The sequence below is a fragment of the Mustela putorius genome, unplaced genomic scaffold, assembly GCF_011764305.1.
Source record: "Mustela putorius furo isolate JIRA1106 unplaced genomic scaffold, ASM1176430v1.1 tig00000508_pilon_pilon_pilon, whole genome shotgun sequence".
In the NCBI taxonomy this organism is placed as follows: domain Eukaryota; kingdom Metazoa; phylum Chordata; class Mammalia; order Carnivora; family Mustelidae; genus Mustela; species Mustela putorius.
The window spans coordinates 19341431-19367140 of NW_025421402.1; the positions used below are offsets into that span (position 1 = coordinate 19341431).

The 25710-nt window shown below is 54.0% G+C and overlaps 1 protein-coding gene across 1 annotated transcript; it reads left to right on the forward strand.

The window, feature by feature from the left end:
• The first annotated feature begins 2240 nt into the window (after nucleotides 1-2240).
• HLX (H2.0 like homeobox) lies at nucleotides 2241-7822 on the forward strand. The gene is made up of 4 exons (XM_013055524.2): nucleotides 2241-3220; nucleotides 3996-4175; nucleotides 4940-5124; nucleotides 6967-7822. The coding sequence occupies exons 1-4, from the start codon at nucleotides 2629-2631 to the stop codon at nucleotides 7459-7461; spliced, it is 1452 nt and encodes a 483-aa protein (XP_012910978.2). The 5' UTR covers nucleotides 2241-2628; the 3' UTR covers nucleotides 7462-7822.
• The last annotated feature ends 17888 nt before the right edge of the window (nucleotides 7823-25710 follow it).

The window sequence follows — 25710 nt, forward strand, 5'->3', positions numbered from 1 at the left end:
TCCAGGGTCTCGGCTCCGCTCCGCCTGCCCCTGGCTTCCGGCCTTGAAATGCTACAGAAACGGGTCGTGGATGCCTCGGGACACCCAGAGGGTCCGCGTTCCGCCTAGACTAAACGCCGCGCCCATCCCCGAGAGATGCGTCTTATTCGGGGGCGGAAGGCAGGGGTGAGGCCTAAACATGCCTCCTTCAGAACCTTGAGTTTGAACTTAGGCGCTGCTGATTGAATGTTTGCAGTCAAACTGGAATTAGAAGTGACACTAGAAAAAAGAAGAAAAGGGGATTTATACCCGTTCTCACAGCCACTCGCGAAGATGACTGTCCCTGGGAGCTGTGAAGGCCTCACCCTTCCAGCAGAGTCCTGCGACAGTCCCTGCCCCTGTCTGCAACGCCCCCACTGGGGCACTTGAAGAAGGGCGGCCTTATACCTGTCACTCCTTTGCCTCTGGCTAGAAAGGGGTCTGGTCTTCCTGGATCTCTTACCCCCATGCCAGTGTCCTCAGGCGAGCCAACCACTTCAGATTTTCTCTGGAAATAACACCTTTGTCCCTGCAAGTCACGAAAACCCTTCAGTGAAAAAGCGACCTAGAGACGGAGAAAGACAGGGAGCTGATGGAAGCATCGGTAGGGGACAGGCGTGTCCCGGCGCTGCCACAAAGAAGTGATTGATCACTTACTTTCCTGGAGAAAGTCAAAAGCTTAAAATGTCAGCATCTGCCACAAGAGGCCAGAAACCACTAGAAATAAATTTAAGCAGCCCAAATCCTGAATTTGACCTAGGTATGGCAAATTCAGTTGCCTTCCTGGGTTGATTTGATAAGACCTCTTTGGGACGAAGTGAAATAAGAAATGTCACAGAACCTTTGATGCAATTGTATTAAAAGTCTCTTGGGGGGAGGGAGACACGCGGCAGAAGCACAGAAGTTCCATTAAGAGATGCTTATTAGGGCAATCGAAATCAAAAGATTAAGTGGTTTCATTATTGCTATTATTTTATTTTCTTCCTGAAAATGTGCAAGAAGAGCTCATCTGGGTGGCCTGTGGTTTATTTGGGAGAGGGGTGGGGAAATCCGTAATTTAAAAGAGAACGAATTCTTAAAATAGAGATGTTGACGTTGCAGAAAACCCCACTACATCCACCCTGCGCTCTAAGGACCCAAAGCACGAAGGCACGGCGTCGGTCTCCACTGCAACTTCTTCTGCGACCAGGCCCAAGGGGTTCCTGGGGAAACAGTCACTGAATTGAAAGTAGTATTTAACCCCAAGGAAATGTGCTCTTGTGGGCACTTGCAAAACAATGGGCCCCACGTGATCTGGGGATGTGGTGGAGCTGGGAGGGTGACATTTCCTACAAGGTGCAGCCGAGGAGGGGACGCGCGTGCCGCTTTCCCGGGTTTCGGAGGGCGGCCTGTTTGGTTGTCGCCTGAGGCTCGGGAGAGGGTTTGGCTGCGTCCAAGGGAGAGGTTCGGAGACATCCATCTTATTTTGTTTGAAAAGTTACTCGTCCAAATTGTCGCTGGGTGACAGCTTGGACTGAAGCTAATTGGCGATCGCCCCTCCCCTCCTCCGTGAGGGTCTCCGAGGCTGCGAGGCAGCCGCAGGGCTAAACTGGGCGGGGACTTTGGACCCCAGCTTTCCCGCGCCAGAGCTCAGAGCGGAGCCGCTCGGCTGCGGCAGCCCACGAAGGAAGAGGACACCGACTTCCCGGAGACAGGCAGAGCGAAGACAAATCAGGCCCGAGTGAAGTCAGGAGGAGGGAACCTGGGGGCCGCCCCCGTGCTCCTGGAGGCGGGCTTTGCACCCGTGAAAATACACGGGAGCACCAGCCACTCTGGGGAAAAGCTAGCGCTGGGACCAGCTCTCCGCGTCCGATGTCGGTCTGGAGCTGCCGAAGTTAGCGGAGGGTCAGAATTCCTTGCAGGCGCCGCCCGGGCCGTTACGCGCGGGACCGCGCTCAGCCCACGCGGCAGCAGCAAACACTTTGGCGTGGCCGGGGCGTGGCCGAGGCGGTGCGCCACGCCCCTCTTTCCCAATTCCTCTCCACTCCCCGCTCCCATTGGTCACGAGGATGGCCAATGAGCGCTCGGATCGAGGTCCTACCCTGGGTCTGACTCCGAAGCTCCTGCCAAAACTTTGGGAGTTTTTAGAGAGGAGTTTTTTTTTTTTTTTTTTTCCCTCCTATTACTTTTTTTTTTTTTTTTTAAACTAACGGATTATTATTGTTGTTGTTTTAAATTTAGCTCTTAGGGCTTAGCTGTTTGGGTTTTCTTTCGGTGCCGGCCCCTGTCTCCCCGGCTTCCCCGGCGTGTGCGGAGCCGCGGCCCCCGCCGCCCAGCAGCTCCAGCGCCCCTCGCTCGCCTCCAGCCCGCGGGGAGCGCGGGCGCTGCGCCGCCTTTAAAGTGAGGCCAGGGGCCGAGGCTGTGACCGGCCGGGATCCGGGCCTCGCCTCTTCCCTCGGCGGCGCTAGGGCTCCCTGGCCGGTGTTCAGTGCGGACGGAGAAGCGAAAGCGGATCGTCCCCGGCTGGACCTCCGCTGGCCCCGGGACTCAGCGTTCTCCCTCCGCGAACCCACCCACCCACTCGGCCGGGCCTGGCCCGGCCGCGGCGGCAGCTCGGCGCACCCAGCCAGAATGTTCGCCGCCGGGCTGGCTCCCTTCTACGCCTCCAACTTCAGCCTCTGGTCGGCCGCCTACTGCTCCTCGGCCGGCCCGGGCGGCTGCGCCTTCCCCTTGGACCCCGCCGCGGTCAAGAAACCCTCCTTCTGCATCGCAGACATCCTGCACGCCGGCGTGGGGGAGCCAGGGGCGGCCGCAGAGGGTCTGGCGGGGGCCTCGGCCGCCGCCCTCACCGCGCACTTGGGCTCGGCTCACCCGCACGCCTCTTTCCAAGCGGCCGCCAGATCCCCGCTTCGACCCACCCCGGTGGTGGCGCCCTCCGAAGTCCCGGCTGGCTTCCCGCAGCGGCTGTCTCCGCTCTCAGCCGCCTACCACCACCATCACCCGCAGCAACAGCAGCAGCAACAGCCGCCTCAGCAGCAGCAGCCTCCGCCTCCACCCCGGGCTGGCGCCTTGCAGCCCCCGGTCTCCGGGGCGCGGGTGGCCCCAAACCCCCCGCACAGCGGCTCGGCCCCGGCCCCCTCTAGCAAGGACCTCAAATTTGGAATTGATCGCATTTTGTCTGCAGAATTTGACCCCAAAGTCAAGGAAGGCAACACGCTGAGAGGTAGGTCTTCGGCGAGAGGCTGCAGGCCTCTGACCACGGCCCTGGCGCACTCACTCCCTGGTCCCAGGGCCATTTGGGATGCCTTCCAGTATTTGCACAATTAAGGACAAACGGGTAAAATGAGGGAGAGGAGAATGAACTTCAAGAAGACTGTGAAACGATAGGTTTAAAACTCACCTGCTCCGCGTTAAAAAAAAAAAAAAAAAAAAAGATTCCGGGGATGCTTTAAAAACGCACGTCACGGAATCATTATTCATAAAAATCGTTGGTCTAAATATTTGCTGAAATGACTATCATCTGTCTCTTGAATCTGGTATGGAGAGAGAGAACTATATTAATTGGAGAGGGAAAGCCCTTTTGGGGAACACTTTCTCTTGCATTTATCTGATTTCTAGTGAAATTCTACTCAAGGAATGTAGATAAACAAAATAGAGTCTCGGCTCCCAAGAGAAGGCAGAGTTTGGGCTCCTTCACGGGGGAGGGGGCAGGTCTGTGGAATTCTAACCAGGCACCTGGAAGTGACTTCCTTTTGGCCGTTTTATGCAAAGCCCTTCCTTGCTGTACGTGTGGACGTGGACCCATGGGCTCCACGCAGGAACACTTTGCGCATCGCCCCTTGGCCACTGTCGGGAGAGAGGGGTTTTGGCGCAGAGACAAGGGTCTCTCCTGACTTTGCTCCAGGAAAACCCAATCGAGGGGGATGGGAGGAACAACTCAGCCCGAGAGTGTGATTTTGCCTGAGGTGTAACCGGCTCTTCTTTTCCCTCCTCTCCAGACCTCACCTCCCTGCTAACCAGCGGGCGGCCCGCAGGGGTGCACCTCCCGGGCCTGCAGCCCTCCGCCGGGCAGTTCTTCGCGTCTCTAGATCCCATTAACGAGGCTTCTGCCATCCTGAGTCCCTTAAGCTCGAACCCGAGGAATTCAGTTCAGCATCAGTTTCAAGACACGTTTCCAGGTACGGAAACCCTCCCGAGCGACGGCTTAATGGGGCAAGTCCACTGACTCAGGACTGACGCCTCACGTGGCCCCCGCGGTGCCCCAATCCTGGAGTTGGTGCAGGAAGCTACCAAGTCCGGAGACAGAAACCGAAAGAGTTCTCAGATAGCTAGCTCACTCTTCCGTCGGCTCCCTGGGGGCAGGGGTTGGGGGGCCTGGGGGTACAGAGAAGGTGTGTGCGTGGGCGGGCGGGGTGGGGTGAAGGGGCTTTCCCTAGTCTTTTCGCCAGAGAGTGGCTTGAAAATGCAGCAAGAGGTGTTGCTTTTTAACATACACAGAGTTAGGAGGTGACCTCCGACACTTTGTCCAAGGAGGTTCCGTCTTGCAAGAACACGTTGGCAAGAACGTGTACATACACACAGGTACACACGTACACACACGAGAGTCAAAGCTGTCATCTCCGCATCCTTCAGGCCCAAGGGACATTTTCGCATGCCCCAAAGCCCACGTGTTAGGTTTATGTTTTTTCTTTGGAATTAAACGACGAAACGCGGGACTTCACACCATCCTCGCTTTCGGCCTTGAGCCTGAAGTCTTAAGAGCTGTAGGATTCCTTTTTAGAAAGTCCATTCCGGGTCTGCGTGAAGGGCTCTCTGAATGGGGGCCGCTGTTCACGCAACACAGCCTCAAGCCGCACAGCGAGTCCCGGGCCCGCAGAGCACGGACGGGAGCACTGACGGGTCCCCTTGTCTTTCTCTTGCTCCCGCTACCGCCTGGCGGCAGGTCCCTACGCCGTGCTTACGAAGGACACCATGCCGCAGACCTACAAAAGGAAGCGCTCCTGGTCGCGGGCGGTCTTCTCCAACCTGCAGAGGAAAGGCCTGGAGAAGAGGTTTGAGATCCAGAAGTACGTGACGAAGCCCGACCGAAAGCAACTGGCCGCGATGCTAGGCCTCACGGACGCCCAGGTAAGCCGACTCGGGCTCCCGCGCCCAGCCCCCTCGCGGGGTGGGGGGCAGCAGCCGCGCGGCCTGGCCCCAGGCCTCCCTCCACCCCGGCTCACTGCGCGTTTGCGGCGGAAACGCATGGTCTTGGATTTCTGGAGACATTGTAGGCGTCGAAACTTGAGTCTGGAGGAGGGGGGATGGGAGGGAAAGAGGATGGAAAGCATAGCCCATCCCCAAAGATGTATGTCAACAAGTACAGCCGGTTTATTTTGGCCAACAGGCGAAAGAACCGCGGAGAAAGCAAATAGGCCGCAGGAGATAATAATTATGTACTCGACTGCAGTGCCGTTCGCTGTAGGAGGCAGTTGATTTCAGAAGAGATAAAAATCCAAAGTCGAGAGATTGTTGGTTTCTTTCTTTTTTTTTTTTTTTTTCTTTTTTCCTCCCGACCTTCCTCCCTCCTCCTCCTGCTGCTGCCGCTGGATTGTGAAATCCCCATTTGTGAGGAAGTGAAAACATCATTTCAAACGGAATGACTTAGCCCCAGCAGGGCCAGGAGTGCACACAGCGGCAGCCGCAGTCGGGCCGACTTTCTAACGGGCATAAGCTCTCAAGAAAAATCTCTGGGGGCGGGGGGGCAGGGGAGTGAGAGAGAGAAAGAAAGAAAGATTTTCTTAAAACACCCAAGAGCATTTCAGCAGGTTCTGCCTACTTGATTTTTTTTTTTTTTTCAGGACAATGGCGAATCTGTCGTGTTGGAGTTCAATTTCTGAATTCAACTTTTTTTTTCTTTTCTCCAATTCAAGAACTGTACTTTTTTTGGGGGGGGGGGTTGAAAATAGAAGAGTCACCATTCTTCCAAACCCCACAGCGGTGACCTTTGCTCCCTGGGGGTTCAATGTTCTGAGTAGGGCAGAAGTCAAAGGCAGGTACCTTTTCATAGCTCCTTTAGGGTCCCCCTCGCCCCCCCCACCTTGTCTTTCTGCCTCCATTACACAGCTCCCCTCCCCAACATACCCTGGAAGAGCCCAGCCGTTTTCCACCAGCTGTGGATGTTATTTTTAAAAGGGAAGCTGGGACTTGTGTGAACAGCATTGGGTCCCCCAGGGGACTGTATATATTTATATAGATTATCCACCCCATCCCTACCCCCTTCCTCCACTTTGCACAGGTTTAATGCCGGCATATTCTAAGGCTGCAGAAGGAGGAGTTCATTCCGGCCAGGGGCAGGGTCCTTATCAGCTTCTGAGTACACACATGCCAAGGAAATGCTCCTCTACTGAAGGTCCGGCAATGCCCCCACCCCAGTGGGATTAACTCTTCGAATCCTCTTTTCCCTCTGTGTTTCCCACGGTTTCTCTTTAAGAATTGCTTTTGTAGAAACTTGTCTTGGGTGCTGGCAGTCGAGGAGGGGACCAGCTTTGCAAGAATTCTTAACATTGGTTCACCAAACCCTTAAAATCCTGGGTATTTTTTTTTTTTTTCTGGGCCAAGGGTCCATAACTTAATCAGATTCTTGGGGAGTCCTGGCTCAAATGGGGTTAAGAAGCCTTGATTTAGAACAGAAATCGCTTCGTTTGAGGGCGAGGTGCAGGACTCCGCCTTTAGGAAAGCATCCAGGTTATTTCAGGACCCGGTCTGGAGGGCTACATTTTGAGAAACAGTTCTCGTGGGTTCCCTAGGCGAGGGTCCCCGGCGATGTCGTTGTTTTCCTGGGCTGCCTCGGCGCCTGAGCCGAGCCCAGTGCCCGGCCCGTGGCAGAGGTGCTGGGGCCCCAGGCTCCAGGCTGCGCGCGAGCCGAGCGTCGCGAGCCCACGTCTCATCTCGGTGTCCCTTCTTGTCTTCCCACGTGCTGCGGCGCAGGTGAAGGTGTGGTTCCAGAACCGACGGATGAAGTGGCGGCACTCCAAGGAGGCCCAGGCCCAGAAGGACAAGGACAAAGAGGCGGGCGAGAAGCCGTCGGGCGGAGGAGCGGCTGCGGACGGCGAGCAGGAGGAGCGGAGCCTCAGCCGCTCGGAGGGCGAGGCCGAGAGCGAGAGCAGCGACTCCGAGTCTCTGGACATGGCCCCCAGCGACACGGAGCGGACTGAGGGGGGCGAGCGGTCTCTGCACCAGACCACGGTCATCAAGGCCTCGGCCGCGGGCGCCCTCCTCCCGGCCAGCGGCGGCGGGAGCGCGGGAAGCGGCGGCGGCAGCGGCGGCTTCAGCTTCGCCAGCCTCGGCGGCGGCGGCGGCGGCGGTGGCGGCCTGGGGAGCGGGGGCGGCGGCGCCTCGGAGCTGCTGCCGGCGCCCCAGCCCACCCTCAGCGGCGCTCCGCAGAGCCCCGAGCCCGCCCAGGCACCGCTGGGCGGCCTGTAGACTGCACGAGGCAGGGCCCCGGGGCCCGCGTGCCGCCCCCAGCCTCCCAGGGTGGGCTGGATTTTGCGCCTGCTTTGTGTTGGCGGTGGGGCTGGGACCAGAGACGCCACAGCGGAGCTACCTTGCCCAAGGTCCCACCTGCCCGTCGCTGTCGCGCTGGTGCCCAGAGCCCAGGGGGCCTCAGGACCCCCGCCCGAAGACCCGGCGCAGGCTAAAACTTCTCCCTGGCATCGAGCAGTTCACACTGTGAAGTGTCGGAGGAAACAGTTCCTCCCCGCACTTGGGGGGGTTGTGGCGCAAAGACGAGCTGCACTTAAGACGCCATGAACTTGTAAATAAAATGTTTACTACGGTTTGTAAAGGCCGCTTGGTTTGCTGGGGCCGTGCTGTCGTGAAAGCCGGGGATCAGCCGAGCTCCGGGCACAGCATGTCACAGCAGCTGGAGGTGGGGGACTAGGGCTTTGGGATTGGGGGAAGTCCTGCAACCTCAGAGTCGCCTTGCTGCAGAGATAGGCTTCAAGTTCAGAGGCCTCCTTGGCCATAAGCTTTGCTTCCCCGCCACTGAACCGGTGTTCCACGACCCTGAGTGTGGCCAGAAGGCAGAGGTGGTCACAGAATCGGTTAGGCCCATGGGGCAGATGGCCTCCCCACCCTGACTCAGGACACAGAGTGGGCCCGAGGCCTTTCCTTTGCTGGTGAGTATCCAGACTTGGAGTGGGGAAGGTGGTGAGGCAGGTGGCCAGTTTAGCCATGGTGGGTACTTACATAGGCGGCCACTCAAAGTCGGAAGTCCATAGCGGAACTTTTAGGCAGTTCCAACACAAACCGCCCCTTGCTCAGGATGTCTAAGTGGAGGAGGTAGTGTCCTGGAGGAAAAGACAGACAAATCACAGTCCTTGGAGCTGAAAAGGCTGGGCCTGAGAAAGTTTTAAAGGTGCCCAAACAACCATGGGGCAGGGAGGTGACTTGTTCAAGGTCACACCCAGGCAATAACCCAAACCAGAACTCAGACCTCCTGGCTCTCAAAACTGCATCTCAACCTCCTCCTCAGGTACACAGTCTTCCTTGCAGTTAAGCTCCTGGTGATGCCCGGTGAGTCTCTCCGCAGCCCCCCACCCTCAAGAAGCCAGGAGACCCGCGGCCCTTTCCCTTTCCCGGCCCTTACCTCACTTTTGCCTTCACTTTTGCTTCCACACTGCAACAGGGATGGGCCATTTAAGGGTTTTTGTTTTGTTTTGTTTTTGAAAGGCTGAAGACCTGTCCTCTCTTGGCTCTCCTTTCCTCGAAACGAAATGTCCGGAGTTGGTATAGAGTCCTTTCGCGAGATTTAAAAACAGACTGCCCACAAACCTGACCACGCGGGACTGTTTGGCGCTGAACTCTGGCCAGGGTACAAGGCTTCTCACAGGCCCACCATCCAGGTTAAGAGCTGGTTGTCTGGTAGGATGTCCTTCTGTAGAGAGTGGTGCTTCCTCAGGGATGCTCAGGTCAGCTAGCCTGGGACACATCCCAGTTCCCTGGCTGGAGTGAGAAGGCTCCTAGTGGCTCCCTGATCCGGCTAGCTTCTTCCCCATTTTAACTCATTGACTTGAGCACATTAAAAGACCTCCATTTTAGAGTAGAGGCCCCAGATTTAGCCTTTGCTGGCCTGGCACGGCACAGGGGTGCAAGGCTGGCCATTCCCTGCCCCAGTCAACCTCCCAGCCTCCAAGTGAAGCTGAACTCCTGGAGGAATGTGTGTAGTGGGGAGGGGAGTGGGAGCGATCAGGGTGGTCCAGTGGAGGAAGGAGAAAAGAGAGGTAGAGGGCTCTAGAAGGGACCTCGAGTTAAAAGGGAATGTGAGCCAGCTATTGTCTTTAAATGTGCCCCCCAGTTTCTCAGCAGAGCAGCCTGCATACCTGCTTGGGTTCTAGCCTTGGGGGGGGGGTTCTTCCACGATTCCACAGACTCCACTGCCCAAACAGCAGGATTCTCCCCATACCTCACTTTTGCCTTCACTGTGGAAATTAGTTTCCTGACCCCCGAAATATTGAAATTCTGTAACCAGGACATCCCAAGGTCGTGGAATTTTGAGACACTTAAATCAGGAGCTGGCGGTTCAGGAGAATCTAGTACAGGAGCTCAGCTGGGGAGGAGAAGGGGGGTGGAACTGGGTAGGAATTGGTGCTTTAGGCACTGGGCAGCTACTCTGCCTCTCACAAGGCCCTCGAGGTGCCCGCTGCCCCAATCCCCCCTCACATTTCTCCTCCTGGGGCCCGGGGTTTAAAAAGTGAAGGAAATAATCGTCCAGGACCGTAATGCTGTGATTTCAAGTACCGTTCGGCCTTAGCACCGCCAGGATCCGCTAGACCAGAAGGCGCAGCAAAGGTGGGGTACCCGGAGGGAAATGCGCTGGGCGCGGAGCTCCTGGGGCGGCACTGGGGATGCTCCTAGGGGGCTCCCAGGAGGCGCCCCTTTCTCCACCACCCCCCACCTCTCCTTGAATATCTTCCCCGTGAAACTCTAGCGGGGCTTTACCCTGGGCAGTGGAGTCCTTACACCTTTTCATCAGGAACGTGGTATATCATGAGTCCAGGAGAAGTTTAAAGTTCATGTGCAAGAGGAGCAGCCGAAGGACGAAGAGCCCTCTCGAGGCTGGCCTGGTGGTGGGGAGCAAAAACCGCATTTCGGGCCGGGTCTACTCATCCCGGGACTGCTCGCTTGGCCCAGGGATCGGGAATTTTCCCGCTGGCGCTCGTTGCTTGCAAGAGCGGCCAGGAAAGCTAGAAATTCTTGAACAAAGACCGAGATTTCTAACGCACCCAAGAGAAGGCCGTGCGCGCTAGCTCCGCGCACTCCAGGCCCGCCGAGGCCCGCCCGGCTGGGGCTCCGAGGGGGCAGCGGGTGCGCGCGGGCCGCGGATCCGAGCCGAGCGCCACCCCCGCTTCCAGACGCTTGCGGCCTGAGACGTGCCCTTCCCGAAAAGCAGTAACTCTGTCCGAGCCGGGTTCTGCCTCCCAGCCGCAGTGACCCCCGCGGCGCCCAGCCCTGGGAGCCACGTTACCGAGGCGCAGCTGGGGGGTTGCCGAGGGCTGGCTGCCGCGGGTCTCTCTGCGACGGGAGGGGGTCTAATACCCCGCCCCCCGGGGGCACGCGCGCGCAGACCACAATTACCCGCGTAGGCCACACATCCACACGCTCCCAGAGGTGCCCAGCCACGCAGACCCAGACACACACGGGGAGACGAGGTACTGGCCATTTCAGACTCTTCTGATCAAAACCACACAAATAAAATTTTCCCTTCTCCAGACGGCAAAGCAGAGCGAGAAGCCTCACGCCGCCTTCTCCTGCCAGGGTCGGTGTGTGGGGCGCTGGGCTCCAGAAAAGTCTGGAGCCAAGCCTCGCCGACCAAAGCACTGAGAGCCGGCGCCGCTCCCTTCGGGCCCCGCAGTCCAGAGTCGGCAGGGACCCGGGGGTCCGTAGTTGCTGTGAACGCGTGACCCTCGCAGCCCTGTGCACAGCCCCCACCCCCAACTCCTTTCCCGGGGCCAAAGCTGTTCGGCCCCGTGGCACTTCAAGGCTAAGTCCTGTCTCCAAGGGAGACTCTGGCCCGCAGACCAGCCAAGGAGATCGCCTTCTGTTCTTACCCCACACGACGCAAGGATTCGTGGGTACCGTGTGTGTGCTGGGGTGGGGGGGGCTTGCTGAGACTCCGGTTGTCACCAATTCCTCTGACTCCCTCTGCACCTCAGAGGGGACCAGTGGCTCTGGGATCTTTCCTGTGGCTGCTCCTTCTAGCTGGGGTCCGAAGGAGGGTGTTGGCGGGGGTTCTGGCCTGAGGCCAGCGCCAAGCAGGTGAGCTCCGAGTGCCCAGCACTCTGGTCCCCCCTGTTCTAGGTGCCGGAAGCCAACCTAACTGGAAGGTGACCCCAGATTCCACTGCTGTGGGTTGGTTGCAGTCTCAGGGAACTTAAAGGACCCCAAGGCGGGGCAGGAACCAGGACCTGCCGGGGGGGGGGGGTGTCGGGGTTATTATGGTGGCGTTTCAGAATTAAGCTTTAACCTGGGTGGCTTTAACCTGTTGAGTTCGAATCTATTCCCGCATCAGACGCCACTTACCCTCAAGCCCCTGCGGACTTCAAACAGACCCCGGTAGGTGGGGCGGGGATCGGTGGGTGGTGGTGGTAGGGGGTGCTGGGGCAGCTCTGGAGCAAGAAATGGGGAAGAGAGGCAGGGGGCTGAGGTGGGCGCACCAACCTCTGGGTTGCCCAAGGGTCTCCTCCACCTTTGTCCTTCTTTGAGAAGGAAGAGCTGGTTGAAGGAGTGCGAATTCGGCCCTCCCCACTGGACTGTGTGACCCTACTTTAAAGAGGGTGGAGAGGACCCTAAACACGAAGGGCCCTTGCATTCTCCCTTCTTTAGCCTTTGGGAAGGAGGCTGCGCACTCCTGGGTCTTTGTGAAGCCCCACCTATTGGGTTTCCGAGGACTTTAACTGCAGGTATTAGGGCTAGGGGAGATACCTCCCGATTTAATTGTGCTCATGCATGCATCTGGCTCAGCGTCTTCCTTTCGAGGTTGTGAGGGGATTGCCCAGTATCCTAAAGATAAATAAATAACGCAGGTTCTCCCCACGAATGCGGGTATTAAAACCTGCAGTGCACCCCAGAAGCTCTTTGGACTTTCTGACTGCTACCCAAGGCGGGGGTGGGGGTGGGGTGGGGTGGGGTGGGGTGTGTGTGCACTTTCTAAGCTAGTCCCTTCTCCTCCCCCACGTGGTTTCCAACAGGCCCATGCTCTGCAGCTCCTACAGGTAAGCTCAGAGAACTGCTGGCCCTGGGGTCCCTGGGATGCGCTGCTTTCCATCATTCTATGAACAAGCATAGGAGTCCTCACAGGTGTGATTACTTCTGACTTCTTCATTTTAAGGATGGGGTAATGGAGTCTGGGTTCTTGACACTTGCCCAGTGTCCCTTGGAGAGTGATGCCAGGACTCAGATAAGGCTGTGGGGTTAGTGCTTCTTGAGGAGCAAAAGGAGAGGGGTCCTCTGGGATGCACTTGACCAACCAGATTCTGATCTGGATTGATACAACTCAGTGGCTTTTTAAAACGGGCAAAAGAGGTGTTGAGTCTTCGAGGGGAAATGTGAGTTCCCATTGGCCTACTTGGTCTTTGGGTAGTCCCTGAGAGGTGACCCTCCAGGAGTCGAGGGGCATTGATACCCCACCCTTTAGCTTGTGCCACCATAGGTTTTGTTAATGTGTCTAAGGTTGGGACCACACCCTGCTCATGGGATAGTGCATCATCTTTGGTGATTTTCTAATCGCATCGGCGGTTGCTGACGCGTGGGTTTCTGGACAACACAAGGGGTTCGAGGCCTCATCGCTCTTGTCAGGCAGCCACTGCGCTAGCTCGTTCTCTCTCCCCCTGCACTTGGACCTCGTCTCAGCCAGCAGATATGAGCCTCCTCCTTTTGCAAAGTGTCCTATGGGTGACAGACCAGAAATAGAAGGCCACGAAGGGGACAGAGGCTATACCACCTGACCTATGCCCAGAGCTCAAGGCTTTGGTGACTCCAATGACTCTTTCTGGGGGCTGGGTATGAGGAAAGGCCGGCAGGTGGAGCTCAGAGTTGAGGGTGTCAAAAGGAACACGCTTGACCCCAACCCAAGGAGCACAAGAAGCGTTCATTCATTCACCAATTACTAAATGTGAGGCCATGGGAAATATAACCATTTGGCTTCAGTTTCTTCATCTCTATGGTAGGAAATAATCAAAGTCACCTAACTTTGATTTTTGGAAACTGCTGTGAGAATTAATGACAATATAAGTGAAATGAGAAAGTGGATGTCATATACCATAAGCTTATTATGTTCCTCCTCCCTTTGTTTGTTAATAGCTATTGTTAATAGTATTTATTACCTTATTAGTATTTGCACAGTTGAGAAAAGTACAAGAAAATCCTTACTTTCCCAGAAATTAAATCCTTAGGTGGAGGCTCATGAATTCAGGGCAGTCGCAATGTCCCCAGGGAAACTTTATTTATTTGGCAGAGAGAGACACAGCGAGAGAGGGAACATAGCAGAGGGAGTGGGAGAGAGAAAAGCAGGCTCCCCGCGGAGCAGGGAGCCTGATGAGGGGCTTGATCCCAGGACTCTGGGATCATGACCTGAGCCAAACGACGGCAGATGCCCAATGACTGAGCCTCCCAGGCGCCCCTCCAGGGAAACCTTTTAAGGAGTAGACCGGAGTGTTTGGAGAGCATGTCCATGAAGGTTGAGCTTAGACCCGCTGACTCCATGAGAAGCCCAGCGGCACTCCTTCCTCCCCATCCTCCAGACACTTCAGCTAGGACCCTGTGCACACAGCAGGTGCTCAAGACCATCCTGGTAGATGTGGCTGGAAGTTTTCCTTAGGAGTTGGAAGGGGAAGGAGCCGGAGTTTTCCGACACTTCAGATCTGAGGGAAACCTAAGCAAGTATCTGGGGCCCCAGGAGGAAAAAAATATGTGCCCACTGTTGAGATCACACCAGGACAAATGGCATTTTGGGATTTTATTAAGTTCTTAACTAATTACATAGAGGGAGAGACTTCAAAACGGAAACACGGTATCAAGGGTCCATTTAGCTGGAAAAAGGCACCCCCTGCTTCTCGAGGGCAGGGTTGGGCTCTGCTTTACCACGGGAGTAATTCTAGCACCTAGCCCAGCGCTTGATAGACGGAAGGCACCTCAAGAAGTGTTGATTGAATAGATACGTGGTCCTTGTGGTTATTTGTAGTCCCAGTGAAACCTCAGGAACAGTGGGATCGGGTGATTGCCGTTGTAAACATCAGAAGAAGCCGAGCCGCAAGGCATGGGAGCTGCCGAGGGGTGATCCAGGAGGAGCCGACTTGGAAGTCCCAAAACATCTGGATGAGGATGCACAAGGGTCCCTGATACTAAGTCCACTGCTCAGCAAGAAAATGAGTTCCCAAGCAGCGCCCCATACCGATGACGGGCGTGCTCGTTCGCTCACGCTCATCTGTAGAACGTCGCGCGCCCACGGGCCTCATTTTGTGTCTCGAGTGACTCGTCCACGGTCCTCTCGCTAGCAGTCCACGTGGGGACCAACGCGAAGCCAGACACCCTGTGTGCTGCTCCGGGCGTCGGGACCCGCGGGGATGTCTCTCCGCAGCGCGGAGGGCGGCGCGGCGGCCGCTGTGAATCTGCACCTTGCCTTCTCCCTCTGCTGCACGAACGCGTCGGGGAGTCTCGCCGACTTCCGAAGCTACCCTCAGCCCCGCTGGCCTTCGACGACTTCAGGGTCCGCATATTTCAGCCGCGCTTTGATTTGTCAGGGCCGTTTATTTTTGTTGGTCGGAATGGGGTGCAGAGTGCACCCCGCACTTCCCAGCGCGTGATGCGAGCCCAGGAAATGAGCCAGCGAATGAACGAACGAACGAACGGATGAATAACGGAATAGGATTCCTTATCTCGCAATCCCCACGGGCATCCGTGGATCATCAGGCCATTTTCTGGATCCTTCTATGGAGAGAATCACAGGCCTCGCATGCCCTCCAAAGGAGTGTCCCCAGACGCGGTGCGGCCCGGATCTCCCAGCTCCCGCGCAGACCGCGCACGAAGCCTCAAGCCTTTTTTGGGAGGGGCAGAGCAGCGCCCGGTTCAACACTCGTTTGGGTGGTGAAGACTCCCCAGACCTCTGCCTTCTCGGATCCCTAACCCTCCAGCCCAGCGCCCCGTCCAGGGTCAGCGAGGGCCTTCAGGCCACCACCTCGCTCGGGGTGGTCTCCACGTGGACCCCGCACGGCTGGAAGGCGCCCAGAAAATCGCCCCGCGAGGCTGCCTAAGGTCTTCCGCAGTGATCTAAGCCAAATCCCTTTGTTTTCATCTCCGGCAAGGTCCCTGCCTCCGCCATGGACTTTTCTCCCTGCAAATGCAGTTTTTGTGGTTGAACAAGTGGGTGAAACACTAGAAAAAAGTGAAACAAAAGACTTTTCTGAGGCACACAATTTTAAAATTGAATGTGGACTGTAATGTAAATGTTTCCATTTTCTTCACTCTCCAATCTCCCCGTCCACCTTCTTGCTCTGGGGATCCCTACCCCTTCCTTTTTTTTTTTTTTTTGTTTCCCCTCTCCACTCCCTGTGCCGGGCTCTTCCTTTCATCCTGACACGGTGAAAGCTTCCGCCCTAGGATTGTAAGAGGAGCTGGGCCAGGATGGCTGGGTTCTGGGGGAGCCAGGGCAAGCGATTAGATATGGTGCCTGTCAGCGAGGTGTGTGACTTTAGTTATCCTGCGGCCAGGGTGCTCGAGGCTGTGGACTCCAGACTCCTCCATGACCCAAAATGAAATGTAAGGCAGTTTTAAAAAAATTATTATAAAAAACCCTGAATGGTTCCCTAAGATTAAACAAAACAGAACAAAACGAACCAGGAGCAAAGGTGCCATCCTCATTAGAAGCATTGTTCAGGAGCCAAGGGTGATGTCCCCGCGCAAAGGGGTCACCCAGAGCCTCAGTGTCATCCACCCATACCGGGATACACCCGGATACAGCCCCCCCTGTGTGCTGGAGGGTTCCGAGTTAGAGACCATCAGCGGAGGCTAGAGGAACGCGCCCTAAGGTGCATGGTCCGAACCAACAATTTTACCTACCGGAACCTTTCTTTCTCACTCCTTTCCCCCTTGTTTGATTTTCCCTTCGCAGAGGAATGGTGGGGAGGACACTCATTCTGCCTTCTGAGACCTCTCCAGCTCTCCCACTATGGTTTCCCATTTTCCTCCCGGCAGTTTGCAACCTGGTCTGCATGGGTTAGGGGAGCGTGTCTGGCACAGTGAGCAGTCACAGACGCAGGCACGGCCTCGGGCACCCTTACCCTGGCAAACAGAAGGTGCTCACTAAGTGAGAATGGTTCTTAAACTATCACCACGGATACCCCCATTACGTAGCTAATTTCTTCTGTCCTGGACTCCTCTTTACTTGGAAATCACCCAAGGCGAGGCATGGGGGGCGCATGCAAATGAAAACGGAGGAAACACACTCAGTCGTTGCCCACTTTAAAGCAAGAATTGAAAGTCTTATATCTCATTTAACCTTCCCCGCAACGCTTGGCCAGAAGATAGTGTTCTTCCAATCTGTCAGATACTCAGTTTGAGAAGCAGAGAGCATGGGTAATTTGATCAGAGTACCGGTTGGCAAGGAGCGGGGCCATACCTCAGACCCTGAAGCCCACCAGTTTCTTGTCCCAGTCCTAAACTGGAGGACTTCCCTGACTTTCTCTTGAAAGAAAACAAAAAGTTCAGAGTTCAAAGAAAAGCTCTGCTCCCTTTTTTAGTGAATTACTCCATTCATTATTTCAGATATCCTCATTACATTGATGGAGTAGACACCACCCCAGAGAAATCCATTAAGAATCTTCTTGCTCTCCCACCCCTCAAAGCGCCTTCCTGGTGGGCCCTGGCTGGCGTACAGGTTGACAATCCAGGGAGGGGAGAGTTCACTACAAAAGCATCTGTAATGGGATGCCTGGGTGGCTCAGTTGGTTAAGCAGCTGCCTTCAGCTCAGGTCATCATCCCAGAGTCATGGGATCCAGTCCCGCATCGGGCTCCTTGCTCTGCAGGGAGCCTGCTTCTCCCTCTGCCTCTGCCTGCCACTCTGTCTGCCTGTGCTCGCTCTCGCTCTCTCTCTCTCTCTGACAAATAAATAAATAAAATCTTAAAAAAAAAAAAAAAAGCATCTGTAAGTGAGTGCTCGCCAGGAGCAATTACTGTCCCCCTCCACTTCAAGATGGAAAAAGAGGAGTCGTCTAGAGGCACAGAAGCTTCCCTCTCTGTGCTCCTAGTCACTCCTTTCCCTTTCCATCCTCACCGGGCCTCCCCCAGGCTTCGCCTGCCTCCACCTCCTCCTCCCACGCAGCGGCCCGGAGCCTCGAGTCCTTACGCTGCTCTGGTGCCGGTGCAGCGGCGGGACGGAATGAACCGGCCTGGAGCCGCGGCCGCCCCAGCAGCGCTTTGCCACCGGCCGCAGCACCCAGGGCCGGAGCGAGGGGCCCGGCGCCGGGCGGGGCGGGAAATTTATGGTCTGTGTACACTTTCTGGCTCCAGAGCCGCGCGCACCAGAAGGATGGGGCCCCGCGAGCCCCCGAGGCCGGGAGCTGGGGCCGTAGGCGCCACGGCCAAGTATGGTGCCCATCAGTCTCTCCTTTCTACTGCGCTCAGGCCATCAACCTCCCGGGGAGGGCGCGGCTGAAAATGAAAGTCCTGCGGGGAGGTGGGTGCCGGCCGCGCCGCCCCGACCCAGCCGGGCCAGCCTAGGGTACTGACTCCGAGGCCTGTGTTCGGTCGTCCTGGGAGGGAGGCGCGTCTATACCGACAGTGTGGTCTCGGTACAGCGGGTACAGGGCGGGATTCCAGGCCCGGTGTAGGACTACGTGGCCCCCAGCGCGGACAGGTAGCGCGCCGCGGTGTCCCCAAGACGCGGCTTCCTCCCAGCTTCACGTGGAGACCTGGGTTCGGTCCTCCACCTGAGGGCCCAGACTTCATTCTGTTTCTAGAGCAGGACCGTGGCCGATTAAAGGGCCCATGAAAAAGTCGGAACAAACTGAGAAAATTCCTTGCGCGGTGGGTAGTGGGGGAGGCGGGAAGCTGCTCGGGGCAGAGAGCCAAAGCAGGGCAAGACCAGAGGTTTGAGTGCTTCTGCCTCCTTCCTGCCGGTTAGCACAAAGCTGTCCACACTGTCTTTCGGAGGTGGGGTCACACCGGCGCACATGAGCTGTGAGTGACTGCCTTGCTTCACAGGTCCCTTTATTCATGGTGTCACCAGGACCGGTTTCATGGAGTGTGCCCGCCGAGGACCTCGGAGGATGGTATAGCATAACTCAGTTTAACCAATCATATCGGGCACGACTTTTAATTCACACGTAGCGGATTGTTGCGTGCCTCTGTGCCAGGCACTGTTGTAAAAACTGAACTTACTTGCTTTTTACTAAATTCCATTTAGGTGATGATCTACAGTGTCCCCATTTTACAGATGAATAAAGCATGGCAAAGAAAGGTTAATTAAGTCCCTGAAGGACAGGCAGTTCTCAAATGGAGTTGGGAATAATTCACATCTCTCTCCACCGTCTACCTTATCTAAATCGTGCAACTAGTGACACCACTACTTCTCTCGAATATATTATGAGTCACACCGTCAAAGGCGGGCTGAATTGCCACAGAAAGCCCCAGGGGGTCTGTTTACCCACTCTGTGTCCCCCTCGGAAGGGGCCAGACACTCTCCCCCTCCCTGGGAGCCGCAGGCTGTCAAGGTCAGGCAAGCGGGGTGGCCCAGTCCATAAATCCGGGCCATTGAGCAATTACCCTCGGGGCGTGTTAATTGCACTCGGTGGTAGTCATTGTGAGTCTCTCTGACACCGGCTTCGCGCCCTCTGCTTTCTTTTGATTTACAGTTGGCTGGGGCTCTTGTCCGTAGCTTTTCAGAAACCCGGGGTTGACGAAAAGGCGTGTTCTCTGATGCACCGGGCCACTCGGGCAAGCGGAGCCATGCCGGCGCTGTTACTGCTTCTTTCCGGGGACATCTAATGAGGCGTGTGGGTGTCCTCCCTTTGCACTGGGGACGTGGGAGCTCCTTAGGTGCATCCATGTATGGAAGTGGCGATTTATTTGAAAATAGGAGGAGAGTTAGAAGTAAAAAATGGAGCAGAGTGAATTAGGAAAGGACGGAGTGAATGAAGAAGAAGCAGGAGGGAGAAGGTGGAGATCACGAAAACGCATGGAATTCTGAACCACTTCTCACTTTATTTTTTTTTTAAAGGCAGTGGGCGGGGTTGACACAACTGGTTTGGGGCCCGGGCCATAAATTAATAGATTTATTCCTCAATCAGGAAAAAGCCATTAAGATATTCTTGGCTTCGTCTGTGGGAAAATAATTTCTTTGATTGAGTTGCCCCAGAAGACCCTGCGAAGCCCTCTCCTCTCCCCCTCCAACGGCCTCCTCTTTCCTGCCTGCCGGAAGGAGGGGAGAAGCGGGAGACCCCAGGGAGAAGAGGCCTTTCCATCTTTTCCAGCATCTTGAATTTCACTTTGCAAGTTTCTTTCTACTTCTTGATTTGATCCCCGCTGCCTTGGAGACTTGGAGCCTCTGCGGGAGAAGGCTCCCGCAGCAAGCCTCACCGCCATTGCCAAGGATGCAACGGAGTTTCCCAAAGGTCACATTAGGCTTGGTGATGCCATGGCTCTGATGCCTATGGAATGTGGGCATATTCCAGTACATTCCAGAAATATGTTTTGGTTTCCCATGTGGACCCGTGCCGTATGGCTATTTACATTAAATTAATTAAATGAAATAAAATATTTCTTTCTTCAGCCACACCAGCCACATGTGACCAGTGGCTGTCTCATTGTACAGTGCCAATGTGCAGATGTTCCTTCACCATAGAAAGTTCTCCTGGACGGTGTTAATTGGAGGGAAATGTAAATGGGTAGAATCACACAAATACATGTCCTTTAGCTCCCTCAATGCTTGTTAAGATTGTTAAGGATTTTGAGGCCAATAACGTTTGAGATTTTCTCCTGAAAGTATCTTCAAGTTTACAGCTCAGACACAGACCTTGGAATGAGAGAGGCTAACTGTGTGTCTGGACTCTGTGCTTCAGAGTGTGCTTCAGTGTGTGTCTGGATCTTCATGGTGATCGACCATTTTCTTAACTCTGAGTGACAGTTTCTGCTTCTGTGAAATGAGGGCAATAGTTTCTGATAATAAACTTTGGAAAAGCAGCATGACTGATGGTGGGGCGCTGATACTCAGGAGAAACTGAATGGGCTTGTATCTCAGCTCAGATGACTCTGGGTTAGTGTTGGAACTTCTCCAATACTGGCTCAGTTTCCTTATCAGTGAATTGAAATAATAATAGTAATGACAACAGTGCCTTCTTTTTATGATGACTGTGAGGATTAAATTAGATAGCAGGGGTGCCTGGATAGCTCAGTGGGTTAAGACTGTGCCTTCAGCTCAGGTCATGATCTCAGGGTCCTGGGATGGAGCCCCGCATCAGACTCTCTGCTCAGCGGGGAGCCTGCTTCCCCCCTCTCCCCCCCCACCCGCCCTTGCCTCTCTGCCTACTTGTGATCTCTCTTTCTGTTAAATAAACAAATAAAATCTTTTAAAAAATTAGATAACAAATGAGCGCTTAGGTACTTACTTACTCGCCTATTGAAACCACTAACTACTGTATGCAGTAGATATTATTATTAGTATACATACGAGTTGCAAGCCTTACTGGGTGACAATAAAATTTAACCCTCCTCCCCTTTCAGATCTATATCTATATCTACCTATTCGTCTATAAGATTGTGGGTAAAATATCCAAAACCTAAAACTGACCATCTTCACTAGTTTAACTGTACAGTTCAGTAGGGTTAAGATATCCAATCTCCAGAACTTTTTCATCTTACAGCACTGAAATTCTATATCTATTAAATAATAACTTCCCTTCAGTCATATTTTTATGTTGTTGTGAATGGGACTCCAGGTATTAGAATTTTAGTCAATACTTTTGTCTAATATTAACCATTCTAGTAAGAAATCAATTAGTCACAGGCACCTGGGTGGCTCAGTGGGTTAAGCCTCTGCCTTCAGCTCAGGTCATGATCCCAGAGTCCTGGGATAGAGCCCCACTTCAGGCTCCCTGATCCTCAGGAAGCCTGTTTCCCTCTCCCTCTGCTGACCCTCACTGCTTGTGCTCTGTCTCTGTCAATAAATGAATAAAATCTTAAAAAAAATCAATTATTCAGTCATTCAACATAGCTGAACCGGTTGGGAAAAGACAGCCAGAGTCCTGAAAATGTAATCAGGCTCCACCGAATATGCCATTTCCACTGATTCTTCTATCTCTAGCCCCTTGGATCTGAACAGCCTGCTGCTGACAGAGCCCTGGGTGTCCCCTGGGCTTGAAGACAGTGTGATGTCCCCCGAATGAGGGCTCCTCATGCATTTAGGAAGTTAACAATGGCTGGAGACTTTGACATGTTTCCAGTAAGTGCCTGAGGGTTGTCACAATAGCAGATACAGAAAGATAAGCTCCAGATTAGTCTCCCGGCTGCATCCCAAACCCTGGTGTTGGCTCTGAGAAGAACAAAAAAGTCAGGATATTTAGTAATATTTTTGGTGAAGCGCGGCAGGAGGAGAGAAAAAAATATTCCCCAAAATAACTGTAGTTACTGGAAAGAACTCAATGCTTCCTTTTGGTAAAGTTTCTCTTTTTCCAAGAATTTCCTTTTATGTCACTTATAATGGAAAAAAAGATAAAATTGTCCATTGGAAATGTTAGATAAATACAATTAAGTGTTCTACCTAGGATGCCTTCAGATGTAAGCAGAAGAACTCAATGAAAGATGACACATCCAATAAAGGAAATTGATGGGTTTTGCATGGTCGAGAAAGTAGGTGGTGGAGTGAGTTTCAGCATGGTTTGATCAGGGCTCTGGCTCTTTTCTTCTGCAGGCTTCTCCCCTCCCTGTATTCACATCAGGCTCACCTTGGCCTCCCTCCCGGTCGCAAGGCCTCCCCCACACCTCTACACGAGAGTACAGAAGACAGTGCCTGACCATAGCTGGAAAGACACTCGCTTGGAGATTTTCTCAAGTCTTGAGATGACGGCTGTCTTCTGACCTCTTTAACACTATTACCCTTGACTGCAATTCCCATATGGTGTTCCTATCTTACAGATGCTGTGACCTGTCTAATTCATTTTGGATATTTCTTTATTTTAAATTTTTTTTATTTCTACTTTTTTAATAAAGATTTTATTTATTCATTTGACAGAGAGAGAGATCACAAGTAGGCAGAGAGGCAGGCAGAGAGAGAAGGGGTGGGTAGGCTCTCTGGGCAGGGAGCCCGACGCGGGGCTCGATCCCAGGACCCCGAGACCACGACCCAAAGCAAAGGCAGAGGCTCAACCCACTGAGCCACCCAGGCGCCCCCATCCCATCTTAGATATTTATTAAAATCCAGGTTCTTACTGCATTTCGATTAGGTTCTCTCCTTAGTAGTTCTTGGATGAGGTGATGCCGGGATATTTGGATGTTTAATAAGGTATCCAGAACATTCCTACTGTTAGCTAGTTTAAGAACAAGGAACCTAAACTTGATTATGTCTTTTTTCTTTGCATTGGATGCTGGGGAGCTCAAGGAACCTAAACTTGATTATGTCTTTTTTCTTTGCATTGGATGCTGGGGAGCTCCGCTGGCCAGTTCTCAAAGGCCCTTACCTCTCGCTCCTGGCCCTCATCTCTTGCCAGTGTGTCCCATGAATGAAGCCGACCTCCTAGGAACAGAGCAGGATGAAACAGAGCAGAGCAGGGATGTGAACAGCCAGTGAGAAGGTGCCCGGAAATACTGGAGCACTGCTGAGCGTTGGGCACTGGCGCCGTCCTGGACTCTGAGCTGTGTTTCTCAGAGAAGGGGTTCTCGTGCTTCAATTCGGTGTTCCGGCTTTGGTTACACACATGCTCCAGCCTTTTCCTGGGGTCCTGGGTCTGAGTCCTGCCAGGTAAGAGGACAGTCTGAGAGATTGGAGGCTGAGTTTCAGCCCAGGTTTTGGATTTCAATTTGTAGCCTCTGTGCCCGAGTCTAAGGTGGCAAACGGCTGTCTGGTTCACATTAGAGGGATGGGGGCAGTAATGGGATCCCCCCCCCGCCCCGGCACTCAGGAAAGCACACTCTGAAATCGGCACAGTCCCCTCTCTTCCGAAGTTTCTAGGCCCCGTACTTCTGCTGCATATCTTGTCTTCAGGAACCCCATGCTGTTCTGGAGATGTGCAGTGGAACTGTGATACTGTAGCTGGTATCTCCATATGGAAATTTAAAACCCAGCAAGAGGCTGGGGCCAGACCTGGCTTACAGGGAGCCGCCCCGGGACTGCAGGCCCAGCCATCTGCTCCTTCTAGGCAACCCCCAGCCCACACACCTCTCGGCTCCTCTTCCCCAACCGCCCCTTCCTAAGGGTACCCCCTGGGACCCCCTTCTTTTCCTCTGCCCGACCCACCTATGGGCCACGTCAGTCCGGTCCTTCTCCATCTCTTTCCCCCGTGGAGACTCGAGCTGCTCCTCCCGGCACACCGGCTGGGATTGACATCAGGTGTGTTGGGAAGCTCCCATGGATACATTCCTGCCTTCTAATGATTGCTCTGATTTTTTTTTTTTTTATTGATATTTGAAACTAAAGACAAAACCAGCTGCTTCTTGAGGGGAAAAAAAAACCAAAACATGAAAAGAATCTCCCATATAACCCGCTGCCCCCCAAAGCCCAAACCAATAAAAGGAGTCTAACTAATAATTCAATCTCCCTGCCTGGTTCCTTGTGAGTAAAGTCAGCAGAGGCAGCCCAGCAGGGGACCCCATTGACGAGAAATTTATCATTGGTAATTTTATTAGGTTTAATGTAGCCAACAGAGGCTAATGATAGTTTCAGTATACTTTTTTCCTGAGAGATTTTGTTTTTGTTTTTGTTTTTTTTTCCAGAAGGGCAACTGTTCTATAGCACTGTTATTTGATTGTCTTTCTAATTCAGCGTAGCTTGATTTGAATGGCAAACTTGGCAAAAAGTTATCACTAAGAAAAGATGCCAGGGTTTGTGATTTACACAAATTCATCACTTATATCTTTCTTTTAAAAATGTCTCAGGGCTCAGAGGCATATCTACCACAATTATTATAATAATCCTCTCAAGGAGACACTCATCTGTCATGGTTGAAAGAAATTTCTTTCTAGAGGGAATGTTTTAACATATCTTGTTTGGACAGGAGTGGCCATCCATTCGTTGGTAATTTAAGCAAGTGACTGAAAGTCAGACAATTAGGTTAATGAGACGGTTTGGCCTTTTGAAGTTGAAGGCGATCAGAAATGAGCTCACCACTCCTCCAGAAGACTTTAAATCGTGTAAAAGGTGGAGGGACATAGCTCCCTCCTGGAGTTTTGGGGAAAGATCATGCACACACAGATTTAGTTGCAAGCATGGAAATCAGATGGTGGGCCCCGTAGACTTTCTGGCAACCACCGTCCTACGGAGGAAGAAACAGCAGCTGCTTCAGCTATCACTGGGAAAGATGACAGGCCTGGATTAGGCCTTTCGTGGAGGCCGGAAACTCTTGAGGGAGCAGCCCCAGGCCCTGCCACGACACAGCCACGGACACATGCGATGCCCCGAACTGAGGCAGATGGAATTGCTGATAAATGAGTTGAAACGGTAGAGGTTCGTCCAGTGAGAGCCGGTTGGATTTACAGAGAGCCGCCGATGGAGGGGCGATTTCAGGGCGGTCTTAGATGTTAATCAGGGGCATTCATATATTCTGTCGTTCACCCTTCAAAGGAAGGTGTCAGATGTCTTGATGAAATGCCTCTCCCGCTTACCCAGACATGGGGAACCAGCCACCTTGTTGATAAATGATGCAGGGCAAATCGATCGCGTGAGGGTCAGGCTCGGCCAGCCTCATGGTCACAGGGCAAGAGTAATTATGTCATCATCGGTCTGTGGGGCAGAGCTCAGGCCAGGCCGGGGTCCATGTTGGAAGGCAACATGCGGACTTCGGGGGAGGACGGGGATTCAAAGGGATGGGAGCGAGGAAGTTGGGACAACGCACTCTGATGGTCCTCTTACCGCGCCAGTCCGCAGCCCCGCAGACGGCCTTTCGGATGTAAGAAGTGGCAGAATTGTGAAATGGCAGTGGTGCTTGCCAAGGAAGAGGGATCTAACAGTTTGGGAGGTCTCCTGGCAGAAGATGGTTATCTATGTCACACTTAGCTGAAGGGTAGGACATGGCCTATGGACTGAAAAATGTGAGTGCTGTGAGGTGGAAACAAGGTGGCTTTCCGAGCCCACCAGAAGCCACTATTCTGAGGTTGACTACTCTGTCTCCCCACCTTCCTCTGCCCCTGCCGGGGACCTTTTATGCACGGCAGAGTAACAGAAGAAAGGTACCATCACGCACCCTCAAGATTTGGGGAGATAGAACCTTTTTCTTCATGATGCCGCTGGGAGGGAACGGTGGGTAGAGACACAGGAAAAAACACAGCCTTCAGGATGATTCTGGGGTTTCACTATGGGCCATGCCAGGCCCCTGTGCAGCTGCCAAGGGGCAGCCGGTGGGGGAGAGGAGGAAGTTCTTTGGCAGCTGCTGTTAGAGATGCCTGGGGTCATGTACAGTGGTTGGCTGACGCTGCAGGCCCTTCGTGGTGGGGCAGGCCTCGCTCCCTGCTTTCAACGGCTGCTTCTTTCC

Excerpts from the sequence above, each read along its gene's own strand:
- HLX (XM_013055524.2), top strand. The coding sequence starts at position 2,629 with ATGTTCGCCGCCGGGCTGGCTCCCTTCTACGCCTCCAACTTCAGCCTC. Across the intron at positions 3,221-3,995 it reads GGAAGGCAACACGCTGAGAG|ACCTCACCTCCCTGCTAACC; the intron begins GTAGGTCTTCGG and ends CCTCCTCTCCAG. Across the intron at positions 4,176-4,939 it reads GTTTCAAGACACGTTTCCAG|GTCCCTACGCCGTGCTTACG; the intron begins GTACGGAAACCC and ends GCCTGGCGGCAG.